At 44.6% G+C, this 20,949-nt stretch overlaps 1 protein-coding gene and 1 long non-coding RNA gene across 3 annotated transcripts; one reads left to right on the forward strand and one right to left on the reverse strand.

Moving 5' to 3' along the window:
* Positions 1-4,199: 4,199 nt before the first annotated feature.
* On the reverse strand, positions 4,200-10,524 carry LOC308460233. Its single transcript, XR_013978511.1, has 3 exons — positions 9,824-10,524; positions 5,447-5,534; positions 4,200-4,381 (listed from the first exon to the last, which is right to left on the reverse strand). It is a non-coding gene; the product is annotated as an uncharacterized lncRNA (long non-coding RNA).
* Positions 10,525-10,645: 121 nt separating this feature from the next.
* IL27 (interleukin 27) lies at positions 10,646-16,107 on the forward strand. Of its 2 annotated transcripts, none has more exons than XM_080976310.1 (5): positions 10,646-10,901; positions 13,281-13,471; positions 14,012-14,110; positions 15,097-15,249; positions 15,713-16,107. In XM_080976310.1, exons 1-5 carry the CDS (start codon positions 10,889-10,891, stop codon positions 15,941-15,943), a joined length of 687 nt encoding a protein of 228 aa, XP_080832436.1. In that variant the 5' UTR covers positions 10,646-10,888; the 3' UTR covers positions 15,944-16,107. The 2 variants fall into 2 exon arrangements, with proteins under 2 accessions (XP_080832436.1, XP_080832435.1); XM_080976309.1 differs by having other exon boundaries at positions 10,674-10,901; positions 15,097-15,261.
* The last annotated feature ends 4,842 nt before the right edge of the window (positions 16,108-20,949 follow it).

Here is a 20,949-nt window from a genome sequence, read left to right on the forward strand (position 1 = left end):
AATCCCCAACAGGTCCTGCAAGCATAGCCAATAGCCTCAGGTGATGCAAGTTGTAGTTCAGCAACAACAGACAGTCCCTGCAACTGATTATGATGTTGTTGTTGTTTAGTCATGTCTGACTCTTTGTGACCCCATAGACCAGAGCACGCCCGGCACTTCTGTCTTCCACTTCCTCCCGCAGTTTGGTCAAACTCATGCTGGTAGCTTCAAGAACACTGTCCAACCATCTCGTCCTCTGTCGTCACCTTCTCCTTGTGCCTCCATCTTTCCCAACATCAGGGTCTTTTCCAGGGAGTCTTCTCTTCTCGTGAGGTGGCCAAAGGATTGGAGCCTCAGCTTCACGATCTGTCCTTCCAGTGAGCACTCAGGGCTGATTTCCTTCAGAATGGAGAGGTTTGATCTTCTTGCAGTCCATGGGACTCTCAAGAGTCTCCTCCAGCACCATAATTCAAAAGCATCAATTCTTCGGCGATCGGCAACTGATGTATTACATTGTAAAAACTGTTGTGAGCACACATACAACAGCTACCTGATGTCTTTTTGTGCTATTCCCATCAGGAATCCCACCCAGATCTTAGTTTTAACTGCTTAATGAAATTTTCACATGACAAAACAATTGTTTTGAAGTAACAAGGAAAACAAGCCTTTTCTAGCTGGTTAGCCATCTCCATCTTAAAAATAAGGTTTCCCTCCTGGGTGAGATTGGGGGGGGGGGTGCCTCTGGGGTGTGTGATGCCTGTAGATTGAGGCTTAAGTGCTTAGATTTAAAGCACACACTTTTTTTACCCTATTTAAAAAGCCAATTTAATTGGTTGACCCAGCCAATAAAATTTTTGGGCAGCCCTAGTTCGAAGTGCTCTTCGGCCATGTTTTTCCCGTCTGCATCCCCATCTGTATCCTGTTGCACAACTTTTGGTCAGGCCTCCAGAACGGGCAAATTGCCAAACCAAACACAACACAACCACTCCTTGTATGGTGGCTTGCAAGGGGCTTGATTCTATATGCCCGGGGAGTCAGTGTGCACCTGCCAGCCCAGCCAGTGCATAGTGGGACGGCGCAAATTGTGCAATCCTGAATTTGATCGAACTCATTCTCGGAGCTGGCAGGGAGAACCCAGGAGGACTCCTAATTCCCACTCGCTGACTGATGGTGAGATCTTAGAGGGTGCTTGAAGGGACTATTTGCTCTGCTGCTCAGAAACAGTGGCTGCTCTAGGAAACAAGACATTTGAGCATCACTGATTTCACTTTCTGTTTCTTAGCATTTGAAAAGAAATGTCAAGACCCTGATGGGACTGGCTTCCTAGAAAGGCACCCCAGGGTCTGACCTATACACTCCCTTCCCAAATACAATCCTTGCCCTGTGGACAGCCGTTAGATGCAGCAAGCAAGGTGTGCTCCCTGTGAAAGGTGTCTTGTGATGGCAGGAGCTGTGTGTGCAAAAAACCAGAAGCATCTACGCGCAGCCTCACTATTGTGGGAAGGCAGTTCCACAGCCTTTCAGGTATGAGGAACTCGCTCTAGAGTAAAGTGATGAGCTCATCCCGCTGCTGATGAGCTGAGCTGGCCATGAATCAGCAGCATCTGAGGCCATAGGGACATCCACCCCCAGGTTTCTGCTCTGGCTGCCTGGGATTTTCCATTGGCATTAGTTAAAATCCCCTTTGCTGTTTTTCCTACTTGTCTCTCGCTCTCATGATTCAGCTCCCCACTGAAACAGAAAGATGCACTCCGTCCTCTCTTGCAGAGCATCACAGTCTCAAATACCCTCCGACATTTCTCTGATGAAAACAGGGACATCCTAAGGAAAAGAAGGACATTTTGGAATCCGATCAGAAACTGGGTAGGCTTCTGTAAATCCAGAACTGTCCCTGGAAAATAGGGATACTTGGAGGGTCTGGATTAGTAGCTGGTAAAAGCAGTTGGCAGCTGAGGGGACACAGCTCACAGCAGCTGGATCCGTCCCTCTGCTGGATCAGGCCAAAGGCTTACCTAGGCCAACATTCTGTTTTCCACAATGCCTGTCCTATAATAACAATTATGGGAATCTCAATCCTTGACGCTCAGGGTGGCCATCTCCCAAAACGGAGGGCAAAATAGATTTTCCATAATTGCATATGTATACAAAGCTAGACACCATTACTATAATTTCAGTAGAGATACTGTACATCTCACCATAGTGTAAAGACTGACCAAGTGACCCGTAAGGCCTGCTCCGACTGCTATCCAGGTGTTCACAGTTGATGGGCAACTTTCAGGGCCCTTTCGGTTTCTTTCCTTTCCGTTGGTTCTTTTATCTTGAAACCAGTTTTGGACTGGACAATGTATCAAAGGATTCCTTCAAGCAAGTCCTCTGTGTAGCATGATACGTGGCTGCCATACTTCTTCACATAGGGCTGGATCTAGACACGTCAAAGAAGCGATTCTATTAAACGCGTTGTATACTCATACAGGGAAATCCAGTAGGGAAAGACAGGACTCCACAGCGCCATCTGGTGTCACAGTGTTATATCGCATATACAATGCATATAAAATGCTTTTTCTTTACCAATCTAGCTGAGTTACAGGACAACAGTCAGTATGTGACCACTGCAGGCACTTCCCTATTCTTCTAACATTTTTACTTAAATAAATGAAAGCTATTTTAGAAGTGGGGAACTTCTTGTTTGTTTGTTTTTTTAAAAAACAATCCATGCCAGTTGGTGTCCAGAAGGGTAATATTTTTCCAAATTCCACCCAGTTCTGCCCTTGTAAAATTCCCCCGGTGGATTTTTCCACATCACTCTCACTCTTACACTTCCTCCCCGTGCCCCCCTCCTTTAAACACACTACTTGGGTTAATTAGCTGATCAGTGCCAGGAATCTGTTTCTTTTGAATGCTTCCCTGCTCCAGGACAGGTGCTAATACAGTGGTACCTCAAGTTAAGAACTTACCGTAATTCGTTCCGGAGGTCCGTACTTAACCTGAAACAGTTCTTAACCTGAGGTACCACTTTAGCTAATGGGGCCTCCCACTGCCGCTGCACGATTGCTGTTCTCCTCCTGAAGCAAAGTTCTTAACCCGAGGTACTATTTCTGGGTTACCGGAGTCTGTAACCTGAAGCGTATGTAACCCGAGGTACCACTGTATGATTGTTTGAGCAATTACCTTCAATCTGCTACTGTAAAATGTTACGGTAAAGGTAAAGGGACCCCTGACAGTTAAGTCCAGTCACGAACGACTCTGGGGTTGCGGCGCTCATCTCACTTTACAGGCCAAGGGAGCTGGCGTTTGTCCACTCCGTAGTTTTTCTAGGTCATGTGGCCGGCATGGCTAAGCCACTTCTGGTGCAACAGAACACCGACAGCAGAGCAGTGCACGGAAATGCCGTTTACCTTCCCTATTAATCTACTTGTACTTTTGGGCATGCTTTCGAACTGCTAGGTTGGCAGGAGCTGGGACCGAGCAACGGGAGCTCACCCAGTCGCGGGGATTCGAACCTCCAACCTTTTGACCGGCAAGCCCTAGGTTCAGTGGTTTAGACCACAGCGCCACCCGCATCCCTAAAATGTTAAAGGCATGCTTATTTAACATATATTTAATTATCACAGACTGATTGGAGGTTTTGTTTTTGTTCTTTTGCATCTCATTGCCATTCATCTCATTGCCATTCATCTCATTGCCATTCATCTCATTGCCATTCATTCATTGCGTAGCATGCAATTTATATGGATACACACACAGACACACACCTTAGGAAAGCTGAGGAAGTGGTCATGAGTCTACAAAAGTTGATGCCATAATCCTCATAAACATAACCCTCAGAAGCAAACTTAGTGGTGACACAAGAGAGCCTTTTCTGCTCCAGTATTGTGAAACTCCCTCACAATAAAGGTTAGATTGGCTCCCTCTTTGTTATCCTTTTTTTAAAAAAATAAAAAATTATTTATTTGGTTTTTCAAATTAAGATTTTACCATCACAAACATACAACATACAACATAAAAACAAGATTCCAAAGAATCTCCTGGACTTCCCTCCTCCCTTTGTAGGTCCTGTTATTAATCATTTCCTCCTGCATCTTGCATAATAATCCAAATCTTTTACATCTCCATTATATCCAAAATTCACCATTAAACTACAACTATTATTCAAATCCTACCAATGATTTAAACTGTTTACAATGGTTTTTAAGGTAAATTATAAATTTCCCCCATTGGTCTTCCTGATTTCTGATTCTTCCGGTCATTTTTGCCATTTCGGCATAATCCATCAACTTGATCTGCCATTCTTCTCTGATCAGGACTGTCCTCTTTCCATCTCTGGTCCAATAATATCTGTGCAGCTGTGGTCGCATACATAGTCCTTTCTGCTCCATTGGGAATTTGGCACCTAAAATAAAGGCTTTGGGGTTTTTTTTTTAAAGAAAAAGTTATTTTAAACATTTTTTAAAATTCGTTCTCTCTTTGCTATCCTTCTGCCAGCAGGCCAAAAACCTTTCTGTTCAGATAAGCCATTGAAAACTAAGGTGCAGATGATGCTGATCACTGGGCTGGGTGGCCTTTGGTCAGCAATGCCATAGTCCCATCCTGCATTGGGGATCCTACACAGAGCAGCTGTTTGCACTATGGATGATCTCAAGGGTCACTATCCACTCTAAAATTTACTGGGCTGGATCCAGTTGAATGAATGAAACTCTATTTGCGTCAGCCATCGGCCATAGCAACAAAAGAACATTGGGATGTACACAGAACAAAATAAAAAGTCAATTATATAAAACACAGTTTAGGGTCATGAATCAGCAATCAAATAGTGGACCTTATTCTGATTGCCCCAGCTAAAAACCTTGCAACCTTTGCTGTTACCTGCTCCTCTTGATCTGCCAGGAGAAAAAACACTGTGGCAGTGGTTGGGCGACCCGGAATGGACAATAAGAGAGGGGTGATAATCTCGTTCCTCAGGTCTTTGTAATGAGTGCATGCCAGGAGGATGGAAAATGGAACTTAACTGAACTTAGGTCCCACTGAAATCAATGGAGTAGGTTAGTCATGACTTAGTTTTAGTCCCATTGCTTTCAGTGGGAACTAAAGTTAGCTGGTTAAGTTGATTTAGTTGGTTCCAGTCTAGTGGCTAGAGTCATGGGCACAGCCCAAGGAGACCCGGGTTCAAATGTCTGCTCATTCACAAAGCTCATGAGATTACATCATGCCAGCCTCTCATCCCAATCCATCTCCCAGGATAGAAGGGAATGTGGGGCATGCGTGTTTTTCTTTTGAGGAAGAGTGGGGCTCCAAATGTAACACAAATAGTCATAAAGAAAATGTGCCTGTTTTCAAGAAAACATGACTAGCTAGGTATTTATCAGTGACTCTTACACTGTGACTCAGCAGAGAACAGGAACTGGTTTTTTGCTGCTTCAAAACCAAAAACGCTAGCCACAAGTTATAAAAATAATCATTATACACCTACAAGAGATGATTACAGCAAATCAACCTCCTCTGCGCTTATCATGTAAAAAAGGGTTGTTTGTTAACAGCAGCCATCTCCAGGCCATAGGCTAAAACCATGAAAAAATATTATTATTATTTAGTGAATTTGTGTACCTCCCTTCATCTGAAGATCACAGAGCCATTTACAACATAAAAATACAAAATGATAACACAGAATACAAAAAAAACCCCATGCTCCCACAAACACATTTAAAAGGAAATACTGGTAATTAGCCAAAGGCCTGGTTATAGAGAAAAGTTTTCACCTGGCGCTTAAATATATGTAATGAAGGCTCCAGGCAAGCCTACCTGTGGAGAGCATTCCACAAACTGGAAGCCACCACAGAAAAGGCCCGTTCTCATGTTGCCACTCCTCAGCTGCAATTTGCCTTACACTGGGAGAAGCTCCCACTGGCAATAATGGAAGCCTCACTTCTGGCGCAAACAGCAGCTTCAAGGGGGCAAATATTGTTGGGACTGCAGTGGGAACGAAAACGCATAAACCAGGGGTCAGCAAACTTTTTCAGCAGGGGGCTGGTCCACTGTCCCTCAGACCTTGGGAGGGGGTGGACTATATTTTGAAAAAAGAAAAGAACGAATTCCTATGTCCCACAAATAACCCAGAGATGCATTTTAAATAAAAGGACACATTCTACTCATGTAAAATCACGCTGAATCCCAGACTGTCTGCGGGCCAGATTTAGAAGGTGATTGGGCCAGATCCGGCCCCCTGGCCTTAGTTTGCCTACCCATGGCATAAACTTGCCCACCCTGATTAAAAACTATCCCACTCTACCCCTGGTAGCAGCTGTAAAATACAAATGTAAATTCAAGTGACACATTTATTGTCACATGGAGACTGGTTCTCAGCCAGCTGCTACAAGTGGTGTAGTTGGGGGTACTGTTGTTGCAATTGCTTGAGACATTTAATCCGCTTGCAGAGATGAATACCGTAACCTGGCCTCTGGGGGTAGGAATCTCAACATGCCGTCCGCCATCCAATTTGGAACCATACCAGACCTTGCTTAGCTTTGCAAATGAGCTAGAAGTTTTGTTGCTGCACCACTTGTCTTTACAATGTAACAGAATACTTTTGAGAAACACAAATCCAATACTCTGCATGCTTATTCACGAACAAGTTCCTCTTGTGGAATTCATTTGCTGTCAGGCATGCCAACTCTAGGAGCTGAGGAGTCTTAGGCCCCCTCAATATTTGCATGACGTCGCAGAAGGCTGCACCGGCCTAGACAGCATCGGGGGATGTGTGTGTGAAGTCATGTGCTGCGTGTGTGATGTCATATGTATGCAATGCACACCGGGAGCCTCCCCAATCTTGGGGGCAACCGAGCACCTCTAGTTGCTGTTGATTTGATGTGAAATTTGCCTGATCCACACTTACCAGACTCATATGTAGATTGAAATATAGTTATCCTTTAAAATTTGTGCTTTACTGCACATTTCAAAAAAGTACCAACGTGTATTAAAAATGCTTATAGGATAAACTTTTTCTTTTTAGAAATGTGCACATTGCCACAAAATATGTATTTAAAAACACATTTATATATATTTAAATGTGATTTTGGTGATTAATATTGAATCAGATTTTCAGATTATTGCAGAGTCAGGACAGAACAGACATAGACTGGGAACAGACTGATCCATCCATCTCTAGGCTTACTGCCAACCAGAGCTGTGTACACATTTCTGGCTTAAAATGCAGCAAGGTCGTTTGATTTTGCTGTGTTTTGAATCACATATGCATGCTGTTGTACACATGAGTATGGTTGAATTTGTTTCCAAGTCACCTGCTATCTGCTCACACTAGTCGGCAGAGAGGGGCTGTGGTTGTCTTCCCGTGGCTTACTTTTTCAAACCAGATCAAAGGTGGTTTGAACACATCCAAATGCAGCATTTTTCAACAAACGACAAGATATGTGTGGATAGTGGCTAATGTGTGTACATGGCTTCACATACCAGAGATGGGAGTGCATTGGATGCAGAGTAAACTGGAGTGTGTACATGGCCAAAGTGTGCCTGGGGTTGCAGCCTGAATGACAGAACCTCTTGAGATGTGTGCAAAATATGTGAGATATATGGCAGAGATTTATTATTATTTTTAAATAAGGCACACATAGTGAGTACAGTGGTACCTCGCAAGACAAATGCCTCGCATGACGGAAAACTCGCAAAACGAAAGGGTTTTTTTGTTTTTTGAGTTGCTTCGCAAGACGATTTTCCCTATGGGCTTGCTTCACAAGACGGAAACGTCTTGCAAGTTTGTTTCCTTTTTCTTAAAACCGTTAATACAGTTGCGACTTGACTTCGAGGAGCAACTCATAGCACGTGGTGTTGTAGCCTTTTTTGAGGTTTTTGAAGACTTTGGTGATTTTTGAAGCTTTTCCAAAACTTTTCCGACACCGTGCTTCGCAAGACGAAAAAAAACGCAAGACGAAAAAACTCGCGGAACGAATTAATTTCGTCTTGCGAGGCACCACTGTAGCTCAGAAATGGACCATGTGGTGAATTTGGATGTTTGGACAGGAGCAAGTTAATGGAACCAGGACAGGACTACAACCATTTGCTGCCTTAAAAGTAATCCTAGTACAGTTGCCTTCATTTTGCTAGGGAAGTTGGCCGAATGCTCTCAGTAGCTAGCTTTCTGAATACTCTCCCCACAACCACCTAAACTAGACACTGATGGGGAGAGAGAGACACTGAACGAGAATAGAATTTGCATACAAGGGAAGACGTACTTTGATTCTTCAGAGTTCCTATAAGTCAACTTCCTGGCCCTGTTTTTCTCATGGAACGAACATACTTCTTTCCATTGTGGCCAGAATACCCATGTTTGTACACCAAGTCTTGGTCTGTGAGCAAATGTTTGGATTTCTGCATTTGCAACATTTGCAACACTCTTTTATGTAAATGCATTTGCAGAACTTTGGGACTTCTCCAGCAAAGGGGCGCTGGATCTCAGTGTCTGGGCTGAACAATGGGGGTGGAGACGCTCCTTCAGGTATACTGGGCCGAGGCCATTTAGGGCTTTAAAGGTCAGCATCAAGGTCAGCTCGGAAACGTCCTGGGAACCAATGTAGGTCTTTCAAGATCTGTGTTATGTGGTTTCAATGGCAGCTCCCACTCACCAGTCTGGCTGCCATATTCTGGATTAGTAGTAGTTTCTGGGTCACCTTCAAAGGTAGCCCCATGTAGAGGATAACTTAATAAAAGGATTAGACAAATTCATGGAGGACAAGGCTATCCATTACCACTAGTCTTTTGCTATTAGACTCTTGATATGAATACTTTTAGCACCCACCCTCAGGGGCAGCCTGTCCTGTTTCACCGCTGAAGCCCACCCACCCCGCCTGAGCCTCTCTTACCCGGGTCGCATGGTACCACCTCATGGTATTGTGCCACCCAAAGCAGCCTTCTCACTGTGCCTTGTTGCAGGCCGGCCTTGCGCACCCCTATCATTGTGATTGTAATGTCTGTAACTGATTTTAATGCAGTGATACCTCACGTTACAGATGCTTCAGGTTACAGTCGCTTCAGGTTACAGACTCCGTTAACGCAGAAATAGTACCTCGGGTCAGTTGCGTAGCGTGGGGGGTGCAGGGGGGGCCGGCCGCACCGGGCGCAACATCGGGGGGGGCGTGCTCGCACTCGCAGCTCTCTGCCACCTGCTAAAATCCACGGGTTGGGGGCACAAATTACTTGCCTTGCCCCGGGTGCTGACAACCCACGCTACTCCACTGCCTCGGGTTAAGAACTTTACCTCAGGATGAGAACAGAAATTGTGTGGCGGTGGCAGGGGGAGGCCCTCATTAGCTAAAGTGGTACCTCAGGTTAAGAACAGTTTCAGGTTAAGGACGGACCTCCAGAATGAATTAAGTTCTTAATCCAAGGTACCACTGTATCATATTTCAATTGGTTGCAACCTACTCTGGAACCTTAGGGTGACAGGGCTGGGTGATACCTGGTTTTTAACATTGTGATATATCACCAGCTAAACATCGCAATATACTGATATATAATGATTTCTGAAATAAGGATGGAGCTATGTAGAGGCATTGGTTGGCTTTACGGTTTCTCCCGCATTGGGATTTTTGCATAGCACATGGGCACACCATGATTTGTAATGTATTGCCAGGTCAAAAAATTATGAAACCGATATCACAACATGGACTTCAAACTGGTTTTGGATGATATATGGCTCAGCCTTAGCACACATAATGATTTGTGATATATTGCCAGGTCAAAAATTATGAAACCAATATAGACTTCAAACCGGTTTCGTTCAATATATTGATATATCACCCAGCCCTAGCGTCAAAATAGCAACAATAATAGTAATTACCTCCATTATCAATACCATGCCTCCGAAAAGCAGCTGACGGAGGGCTATTGTACACACGTTGTGCTAGTGATCTGATTAGCCACTGTGGGAAAAGAAGTTAGGCCTTTGGTCTGATCGAGCAGAACACTTATTAGTCAGAGTAGACAGCACTGGGTACATGTACGAATGGCTGACCTCGCTATCAAGCAGCCATCTTGAAGCCACTCCTGTGCCCTGCCTCACTCTTGTTCCTGGAAGACCAAGGAGAAGGAGGTGGCTGCTTGGTTATTGAACAGGAGCAGGAGGCCAATGATAGGGGGGATGTTGTCACCTTATTGTCTCACGCAAAATGGTTGTCAGTTGTCCAGGTGCTATCCCTGGAACCATAACCCCCACATAAGTGGAGAGTCACCTGTATAGTAAACTCCCTGACAACAGTGAAATGTGCAATACTAAGGCAGACCTTTGTCAAACAGAGATGGGCAAGGGTTTGCCAATGAGGGGCAGCGTATTCAATGTAACATGCAGAGCTAGCATTTGGGGATGACTTTCTATTCCCTTATTCCAAATACTGCGGTGTATTTTATGATGAGGCAATTTTTAATAATGTTCTCTGCCTGGATTTTGCTGGGAGGAGGGTGAGAGAGGGAGAGAAACGTCAACAGAGACCAGAAATTGAGTACGTTGGTGGCGTTGAAAAAGCCCCCGGCTGAATGAGAGGGTTCCCCAAGATGAGAGGGCATCCTGTGTCACATGGTCAGCTGAAGAAATCCTCTTTTCAAGCGGTTTCTCCCCCCCCCAAGAAAAGAGGAAGCTGAGCAAGCACCCTGGCCGCTCCAATCCCTTGCTACTCCCTCCCCCCGAAACTACAGCAGAGAGAAGCTACCATAGAGGTGAAAGACGCAGTTCCAGAAATCAGATTGTTTCGCCTCTTTGAAAAGAGCACCCTTTGTAATCTTGGACATTACAGGTCCAAATGAAAATGAAAGCCAGTGGACATAAAAAGGCCCCCAAGATGGGCTGTAGGATCAAACATTGCCTTCTTGGACAGACAGGCAGATACCCCACTAATCAGAGATTCTCAAGATGCGTCTGTGTGGTAAGAAATGAGAAATTATTTGTGATATTTCTTTATATTTCTAGCTTTTCCTTGCTTCGGTCCTGAAGATAGTCCAGGGTGAGATTTATTGGGGCACTGTGTAGTGCAGGCAAGGGATGAGACACGAAGGCTGGCTGTGTCAATGGCAGGAAGAGGCTTGCCAGGGCCGGCTCTAGCATTAGCTAGGGTGAGGCAAAGCAGCTCAGGTGGCAGGTTTTATAGTACTACTAACGGAGAAGCCTCCACTTTGAGACCCTTTTCCTTGGAGCCTGAAGGCAAATGGCTATGTAACTTGGATGTGGGTCACAGCCTTTAAAGCAGTTTCGTACCACTTCGACTATCATGTATTCTCCAAAGAATCTTGGGGAACTGTAGTTTGTTAAGGATTCTGGACACTATAGCTCTGGGAAGGGTAAATTACAGTTCTCAAGATTCTTGGGGGAAGCCATGACTCTTAAAGCAGCACTAATGTGCTTTAAATGGCTAGTGTGTGGCAGTGTTAAGGAAATTTGAGTTTGGCTCCCCCTTGGGTGTGAAACTGCTCAAGAGGCATTCATGAATATCAATTCTCAAGTTTCACGGCAGAGAGGGAAGGGGGCATAAGCAGTCATAACAAAACAAACGGCTTATATTTTACTCTGGAACAGAGGTTCCTAAAGTGGATAGTATTACCTGGGGTGCTAAGAGACAAGGAGACAGCAGGGGGGTGCTGGAGGTGTGAGGGGGGCAGGTGGTGCTGTGGTCTAAACCACTGACCCTTTTGGGTCGAATCTGTGGAACGGGGTGAGCTCCCATTGCTCTGTCCCAGCTCTTGCCAACCTAGCCGTTCAAAAGCATACAAGTGCAAGCAGATAAATAGGTACCATTGTGGCAGGAAGGTAAATGGCGTTTTCATGCGCTCTAGCTCCCATCACGGTGTCCCATTGCACCAAAAGCGGTTTGGTCATGTTGGCCACATGACCCTGAAAGCTGTCTTAGGACAAATGCAGGCTCCCTCAGCCTGAAAGCAAGATAAGCGCCACAAGCTCATTGTCGCCTTTGACTGGATTTAACCATCCAGGGGTCCTTTACCATTACCGTTAACTGACCGTGAAGCTTTGAAAAGCTGGTATCACTGGATCAAGCTCATCAGTTTTGTTGAATTAATTACATTAAATAGTTCTAACTGGATTTTTATTAAATGTGTAATTGTTTGTTACTGTTTTGAAGTTTATTGTGTTATGATCTTCCTTAGTGGGCCAAGCAAAGCACTATTCTGAATAATGCTTTTTATAGGGTAGGGGGCAGTGGGGAGGAGTTTATGGAAGTAAGGAGGGTTCCTCAAAAAAGTTTGGGAACCACTGCTCTGAGGGATGAGGGGAGGGCCATTTGTAGGATAGCCATGTGTGTCCTACTTTGCAGTCCTCTATTTTGAAGGGCTGTCAGACAGTCCTCTGTTTGAAGGTATTCCATATTTGAGGACTGTCCAGCCTAAGTCCAGTTCTGTAACTATACATATAAATTACCATATGCAAATGTTAAGCAAATTGGTGTCACCTTTCACCCCTTTATTTTTGGCAATGCATTACTGGCCACCCCAGGCATTTGGATTTTCTACTTTAAGTACCAACATGCCCTGGACCACTTCTAGACACCTTTTTTGATGGATTCAATACACTGTAGTCCAGGTTTGGGAATCCTGTGGCCCCTCAGACCTTGCTGGACTACAACTCCATCATCTCTGACCGTTGGCCAAAGGTTCCCCACCTGTACTCTAAAGGAGCCTGAGACGCTGTTCTATTTTGTCTTGAAATCAAATCTCTTAGGTTGTTTAGGTCTGAGGGATCAATGGCTCGCCATTCCATGCTTTCCCTTACTGGTAAGCATAACCTCCAAATCTACTGAAAGAAACCTCAAAGTGGCCAGCGAAATTCCCCTCACATGGGTTTCCCCTCTCCAGATGGTGAGGTCACGCTGTGTGACAGGCCTGCAAACCAAATTTGGGAGCATGTGTGTTTGCTAAGGTCCTGTGACAGGAATCGTAGGAGCCAAAATGGTGTTGTTTTAATCAGTGGTACTGTTGGGTAATTTTTGACTCTGGGTTGAATGGTTGAGCGGGGCAGGACTCTTTCGATGGTACTGCTGTGTATTCAAAACATGGTAAGCTGCACTGCATTTGTAGACTTTCCTGCTCATTCTGCCAAAGTGGCTCTAGATATCTGCCTCAAAATTGTACCTTGATGGTACTACCCATTGCTCCCTATGGACAAACTGAGGCTTATCTCACCACAAACCTAGCTCTGAATATTTGTCCCAAGACCAACAGGTATCCAGCTCAACAAATTTGCTGCCTTTCCCATGTAATGGCACCACCTTTCCCTTCTCCCCACAACTGTCTAGGTGCAACACTCCTTCTCCAAGCCGTCCTCAATGTTGACCTTTTCATTGCTGCCACCACGGCTGGGCTTCAGGGAGAGAATGACTCCAGTCTCATCCCACAGTGGCGGCTGACTCTGCAGAAAGAATTTGGCATTAGCTTAAGACACTCCCGGCAACTTCTCTGCAAAATACAGAATATTTCACGTCGCTACGTAAGTCTACTCGTCTTTCTAACTCCTCTGCGCACACAATGTGACGGGCCTTGGGATAGGAACTGGCTGGTTTCTGGAAGGGAAAGCTAACAGCTTCTTAGTTCATTAGTTCTTTCCCCTTTCGTTGTTTATCCAATTAATCATGCAATGGTTGATGGGGACATCTGAAGGTTCTGACACATGAATAGTAGTGGAAAACTGAAAACCTGGAAAATTCTGTGTCCTTAGTTATTGCTGATGGGATCAAACAATAATCAATCTGTTATCTATGAAGGCGCAGTATAAAATTAGTAACTTTATGAGCAATAGTTAAATTTATTTTTGGTAGTTCCTGCTAACATTATAATGGAATAATTTTTTACAACTCTCAGCAAATTTGGAGGAAAAGTGGAAATAACATAATAAATAAATTTGAATAACTTGCTTCTGTCTCTTCCCCCATCTCAAGTAAGGTATATTTCTTAAGGCACATCCACAGCAGCTGGTTGAAAAGTTGGCAACCCCACCTAGAGTCTTGGTGTTTTCTTTCTTTCTTTCCAGCTCTCTGAACGTCTGTCTGGAGTGCAGCCCACTTCTGTACGAAGCTCAGGGCAGCTTCCCTCAGTCAGCCTTGATCTCCGCACGTGGCTTTCTCTTCCAGTAAGAATAATTATTTATTTGAAAAATTCCTATCCCGCTTTTCATGCCCTCAGAGTATGGCTTAAAATGATGATAGAAAGCAAGTAACAACATAAATTGTGTTTAACAACATTGTCAGTCTCTACAAGAGGCGGTAAAAGCCCTTGTGAACTACTCAATGCCACCAAAAGCCTGATAAAGCAAACAAAATATTTTGCTACCTGGTGCCTAAAAGATATGAAATGTTGGCTTTGGGTGAGTTGATAAGGAGAGGGAATTACGTCACTGAGGTGTCACCAGTGAAAAGGCCCTCTCCCTCCAGGACCCACTGACCTTGCCTCTGAAGGTGAGGTCACCTGGAGGCAGATTCGCGGTCGTGGCTTCCCCCACAGAATCTTGGAAAGTAAGGTTACAGGGAACCAGGCAGAGGGCCTTCTCGGTAGTGGCACCCACCCTGTGGAACACCTTCCCATCAGAGGGCAAACAAATAAACAACTATATGGCTTTCTGAAGACAATCTGAAGGCAGCGCTGTATCAAGAAGTTTTTATTGCTTGATGTTTAGTTGTGTTTTTATATTATGATGGATGCCACCCAGAGTGGCTGGACAACTCAGTCAGATGGGCAGGGTATAAATAATGTTGTTGTTGTTGATCCACTTGAGTGGGGGCAATATAGATTGGGGAACTGGTGTTAGGAAGAAGGTTAAACACCCTTACCCTAAGTTATCTCCTTGACCAGATTAATTAGACGCCTCTTTCTGTAGGCTGCAATTTGTTATTTGTTTTGAAGTAGGCTATCCATTATCAATTCCCCAGATTAACATGTAGTTTGGGCCTTAATCAATGATTAGTATTTTGGATGGGAAGTTTTGGCAGAGCTTTGGGACACTCCATAGCTGCCTGCTTTCGCCAGGGTTTCTTTCCACATCTCAAAGGCAGGGAGGGAAGAGGCAGGGCACCTGGGTGCTCTTGACTGGTTTGAGTCCTAATCCTGCCATTTTCCCAGGATGCCAAGCGCCTGACCTACATGTCCAAGATGCTGCCATTTTATCAGGGTTTGGCACAACAGCTGAGGGACCACGAGGCCACCAAAGAAGACTCTAAATTCCTATCTAACTTTGAAGACATCAGTCTTTCCCTCCGAGACCTGGACCATCACGTGAGTTATCAGGTATAATAATAATAATAATAATAATAATTTATTATTTATACCCCGCCCATCTGGCTGGGCTTCCCCAGCCACTCTGGGCGGCTTCCAAAAGAATATTAAAATACTATAATACATCAAACATTAAAAGCTTCCCGAAACAGGGCTGCCTTCAGATGTCTTCTAAAAGCCTGGTAGTTGTTGTTCTCTTTGACATCTGGTGGGAGGGTGTTCCACAGGGAAGGCGCCACTACCGAGAAGGCCCTCTGCCTGGTTCCCTGTAACTTGGCTTCTCGCAATGAGGAAACCGCCAGAAGGCCCTCGGTGCTGGACCTCAGTGTCCGGGTAGAAGGATGGGGGTGGAGACGCTCCTTCAGATATACTGGACCCTGCCCTTTGGGACACAGCTAGGTGGGGCAAAGGCGTCCTTTATCTTTTGTGCTGTTTTAACACCTTTCCTTGATTCTCCCTGTAGATTTTGCTTTGGGGCCTGCCGATTGAAAACGAGCCTGAGCCAACACTCAAGCCCCTTCGAATTCTTCAGCACCGGAGTTGGTGGAGGAATCGCCAGGAAGTGTATGTCATCTTGCGCTCCCTCAACAGTTTCCTGTGCCGGGTCACAAGGGAATTCTCGCTGCTGAGGACTCGGGTGGCTAAAGACACTTCCTTTTCCAAGACTTCCAAATCTCCACCACTCCCAGCCTAGATCCCCAATCCGCTGTCAGAGAATGCTGGCATCCTGGCATCCAGACCACAACACCTCCCCTACTGTAATTTATGGATTTACCAATTATCTTAAAATATTTAATTTATAAGTATTTATTTTTTTCTAAATGTTTATATTTTGTATTTTTAACTTATTTTTTTCAATAAAACCAACACTGCTGTGACCATTTATGGAAACTGTTGTTTCAGTTCAGCAAAGGTGCTTTTCTTGGGAAAGAGATAAGAAAGAGTGAAAGAGAAAGCAAAGCTAGGAATGTTTGACAGGCAATTCTAAACCTGCCTTAGGCAGCCGGCTTTCTGCTGATCTGGGCAGTATATGCACCACACTTTTAAATCACACGGTGGATTCTCTGCAAAGAATACTGTGCCTCCTCGCCACAGCCGCTCCGGGTGCATGTGGCTGCAGCAAGGGGTGGGGGCAGAGGGTGGGGGGCGTATGCAGCAGTGGAGGAGCAGGAGGAAGTGGCAAGCTCCCAACAGTGCAAGGAAGAGGAGTGGGTGGCAGGGAAAGATTCTTGTCTGAAAATCCGAAGAGGCACTGACAAACAATATAACTCAGTTGGTAGAGCATGGTGCTGATGATACCAAGGTTGCAGGTTCGATCCCCAGCTGCATAGGAGGTAGGACTAGATCAGGGGTAAAAGGTAAAGGGACCCCTGACCGTTAGGTCTAGTCACGGACGACTCTGGGGTTGCGGCGCTCATCTCGCTTTAGTGGCTGAGGGAGCCGGCGTTTGTCCGCAGACAGCTTCCGGGTCATGTGGCCAGAGTGACAAAGCCGCTTCTGGCGAACCAGAGTAGTGTACGGAAACACCGTTTACCTTCCTGCCGGAGTGGTACCTATTTATCTACTTGCCCTTTGACATGCTTTCAAACTGCCTGGTTAGCAGAAAGATCAGGGGTAGTCAACCTTTTTATACCTACTGCCCACTAATACATCTTTCTTGATGGTAAAATTTCCTTACTCCCCACCAGTGCTCGATGGAAGGAGGATTCAGCTTGTGCCATAGAACTCCCTACCATTCACCTAGAATCCTGAAACGCCCACTAGTGGGTGGTAGGGACCAGGTTGACAACCCTTGGACTAGATGATCCTCCTGGTCCCTTCCAACTCTACTGTATGATTCTATGAACATAGACATCTAGATGGACCAAATGCTCTGCCTCATGATTAACATTAGGCACTGTTATAAGAATTCTAAGGTCTCAAATATAGAACAAATGTTCATAAATGTAAAAGCAAACACATACGTAAGTGTATAAACCACGTGTCTGAAACAGTACAGGAGAGCAATCCTGAAGCCATTTTGACTCTCTCCAAATTGACCTCAAATATTTCTCTGCAAGGAAGAAGGAAATGGGAAAAGCTTTCCAAATGTCTTTGGACTGTAGGGGCTTACACCTCCCTGCAAATACAGTCTGGCAAGTATCTGTTAAGCTGAGTAAACCATCAATATGTGTAAGAGATTCAAGAACTAAAGTACCATACTCTGGGCAATCACCCCCCCCCATTTTCTTAATTTTGAGTCCCCCAAAATAGGGGGTGTCGTATACTTGTGGGCGTGTTATACACGAAAAAATATGGTATTTACCATCTCAAAGGAATGGCCAGGCTACCCAGAAAATGCAGTCAAGTAAGGCATTATCAGGTATCCTGGCAGACAGGAGAGAAGCAACACTCTCAGAATTCTGCTGGAGTCTGCCTCCTTCTGTGATGTATGTATGACGTTTTGGGGGGTGGTCTTGGATTACAGGGTGGGCAATTTCAAAAGTCTTTATAGGGGCTTGTGCACCATTGTTCTGGGTCTCTCCTACCTCTTGTAAGGAGGGGAGGGAACTCTGTTGCAACAGAAAAATAAATATCTGCCTTGCTTTCTATGGATCTTGCCTCCATCCATGCATCTCTGATCATGGATTTACGGGACTCAGTCCCCTGGGGAGTTGGGCAGCAAAAGCCAACCCCTCTATTCCCCCCCCCCCCGCCCATAACAGCACCCTTGCTATAGATGTTTGCCAAAACTTTCTTCATTTTAACAAGTCTATCCTGGTTTTGTAATTAAATATTTGTTTTAAATTTTGCTGATCTTCTCTGCATATTGTTGATACAGTGGTACCTCAGGTTACAGACGCTTCAGGTTACAGACTCCGCTAACCTAGAAATAGTGCTTCAGGTTAAGAACTTTGCTTCAGGATGAGAACAAAAATTGTGCTCCGGCGGCACGGCAGCAGCAGGAGGCTCCATTAGCTAAAGTGGTGCTTCAGGTTAAGAACAGTTTCAGGTTAAGTACGGACCTCCGGAACGAATTAAGTACTTAACCTGAGGTACCACTGTAATTATTTTCTATCATTTTTATACCACTTGATGCAACTTGGCAGGGAGGTAACTCCGCAGTTTATGTATGGGCTGTGGAATTAAGTGTTGCACATGCATACTCTCTCTCTCTCTCTCTCTCTCTCTGTGTGTGTGTGTGTTTATATAGATATAAATAAAAAATACATAACATGCATGTCATAACTGAAGGAGACATTCACTCAGATTTCTTTTTTAAAAACCTATTACCGGTACTGTGATGGAGACTGATCTGGTAAGAGAGATGCCAGCTAGCTGGAGGTACAGGGTCCCTGTATCTTCCACATCTGCTGACAGGCAAAGAGCCAAAAATGATGCAGTTCCCCTCCCCCGCAAAAGAACGCAGCTCTTCCATCCACTTTATGAGTTTGATGTAGCAGACTTGCTGACAAAACGGGCTGAAATAATTTGATTGTTGCTCTCTCAGAGAAGGCCTGAACCTTGTGCAATTCTGGAAACACACAATCAAATGTCCAAACATTGTTTTTAAAGCTTAAATGCAGCAGCAGCCTGCAGGAGAGGGGAAGATTGGGTCAGAGCAGTGAGACAGAAGCAGGCGGTGTTCGACTAAACAGATGGGCAACAGAAGTGGGTTCTGTGATGAGTTCTAAGAGGCTTATAGTGCAGAGCTGGAAAGACAAATTCCACCGTCTATCACCCAGTGGTTAGAAGATCTCACTGCTCTTTCCACGTTCGAGCATATGGTTTGTAATCATCAATTTAATCCAGGCACCTATTGGGAAATTTGGACTTCCTATATAAATGTATATGCTTAAAACTGGATTGAGGAAATATTGTGTCAAGGTCGTGTGGCAATGGATTGCTTTTTCCAATCATATATTATTAGTATTTTTTTTCCTGTTACAATTGCAAATTAAAACCTCAAGGGGTGGGGGGAATTGGGAATGTTTAATCCTCTTCTCTGCACCATTTCCCCAGTAAAAAAACCCCTCTCTTTTAAAAAGGTGTGGGCCACATAATCCCTTTCATCCTCTGCCTAAAAAATGTCAACAGAGAGAGTGAAACCACCTGATCAACAGCCAAAGCAAATGGGCATTTATTGATTCAATAACCATGCTCATGCAAAGCAAACTAAGTACCTCACGGTATTTGCCTATCCTGTGAGAAGGCTTTGGATCAAAAACTCTGCTCCTGGAATTGGCCGCCGCTTCTGTAGATAGATATTCCAACAACAAATCCACAGAAATCTAGATAATGCAGATTACCAGTGCTAACACCATAGAACTCTTGAAGGCCACTTTCTAAATTAATGAGTGGTAACTTTGAGAAGGAAACCAGAAAAAAACACTCCCCACCCACCCGCTTCCTTATTGTGAAACATTTTTTTTCCTGGTTACATGAACATAAATGTTTCGTGCTATCCCACATGCTATTTGTCACTTTCCGCATTCAGCTTCATGGGAAGTACCGTATTTTTCCATGTATAAGTCTAGATATATATATATATTTTTAAAAAGTTTAAAATTGGGGCTCGTCTTATACACGGGTAGTGCTGAGAGGTGTTTTCTTAATTTGGAGTCCCCCAAAATAGGGGGCGTCTTATACGCAGAAAAATACGGTATTCTTGGGCTGTAAATGGCCCCCTCCCAAGGCTGCTAATCGCCTTTCTGGAGGCGGGGGGACAGGCACAATATTTCTACTCATCACTGCTCAAGGCAAGACTGCAAGAAGCTTGGATAGGGAGCAATTTTGACTGTGAAAATGCCAGATTATTGGCTCCCCCCCCCCCCGGTTTACCCCCAAAACTGCTACTTCAAGCCAATTCAGTGACACTCACCACAGCTTTATGGAAGATTGTGTCAGGAAATCCACTCACATATCTTCCCTATTCAGGTAGGTAGCCGTGTTGGTCTGACGCAGTAGAAAAAAATAAAAAAATTGTCCAGTAACAAACTTAGTTGGTCTCTAAGGTGCTACTGGACATTTTTTTAATTTATATCTTCCCTAGTGTGTTGTAGTGGTTAAAATGTCAGACTAGCATGTGGACAACCGAGGTTTGAATCCCCCCTCCGCCACAGTCATGAAGCCCACTAGCTGACCTTAGGCCAGTCATTGCCCCACAGCCTAACCTACCTCACAGGGTGGTTTTGGGGATTAAATGAGGAAGGGGAGAACCATGTATCTGGAGAAAAATGGTGGCATATAAATGTGATAGATAAATAAATAAAATCAGGTATACTCTGGCTCAAACAGTGTTTCTCACCTGAAATTTGTCTCTGTAGGCTCCATGATCATTGGTTCTGATGGTAAGAGTACAAGCTTAACAAGCAGAGTAATAACAAACAATAAACCTTGAAGTAGCTCTGAAAGAACCTCTCTTGTGTGTGTTTTTTTATTATTATTGATGGGATCTAGGTATCTGTGTGCAAAGGACTTATAGCAGTCTGAACCAGAGATTGGCTGGTTTGCCTGTAATGGCAAGCCATGGTTTGTTCTGACAAACCACAAACCATTAATTGTCCAACAGTCAAACAAACCATGGCTTGTTTCTCCAGTTTAGTTTTTCATCTTCTTTTGTTTGGTGCTTAATGAGCATCAGGGGTGGGATAGCCAAAACAAACATGGGCTGTGTACATTGCTGTTCCCTCGGCATCCACTACACTCCCACTGCTATTT

The sequence above is a fragment of the Podarcis pityusensis genome (genome assembly GCF_964106645.2).
Source record: "Podarcis pityusensis genome assembly, chromosome: 13".
NCBI lineage: Eukaryota > Metazoa > Chordata > Lepidosauria > Squamata > Lacertidae > Podarcis > Podarcis pityusensis.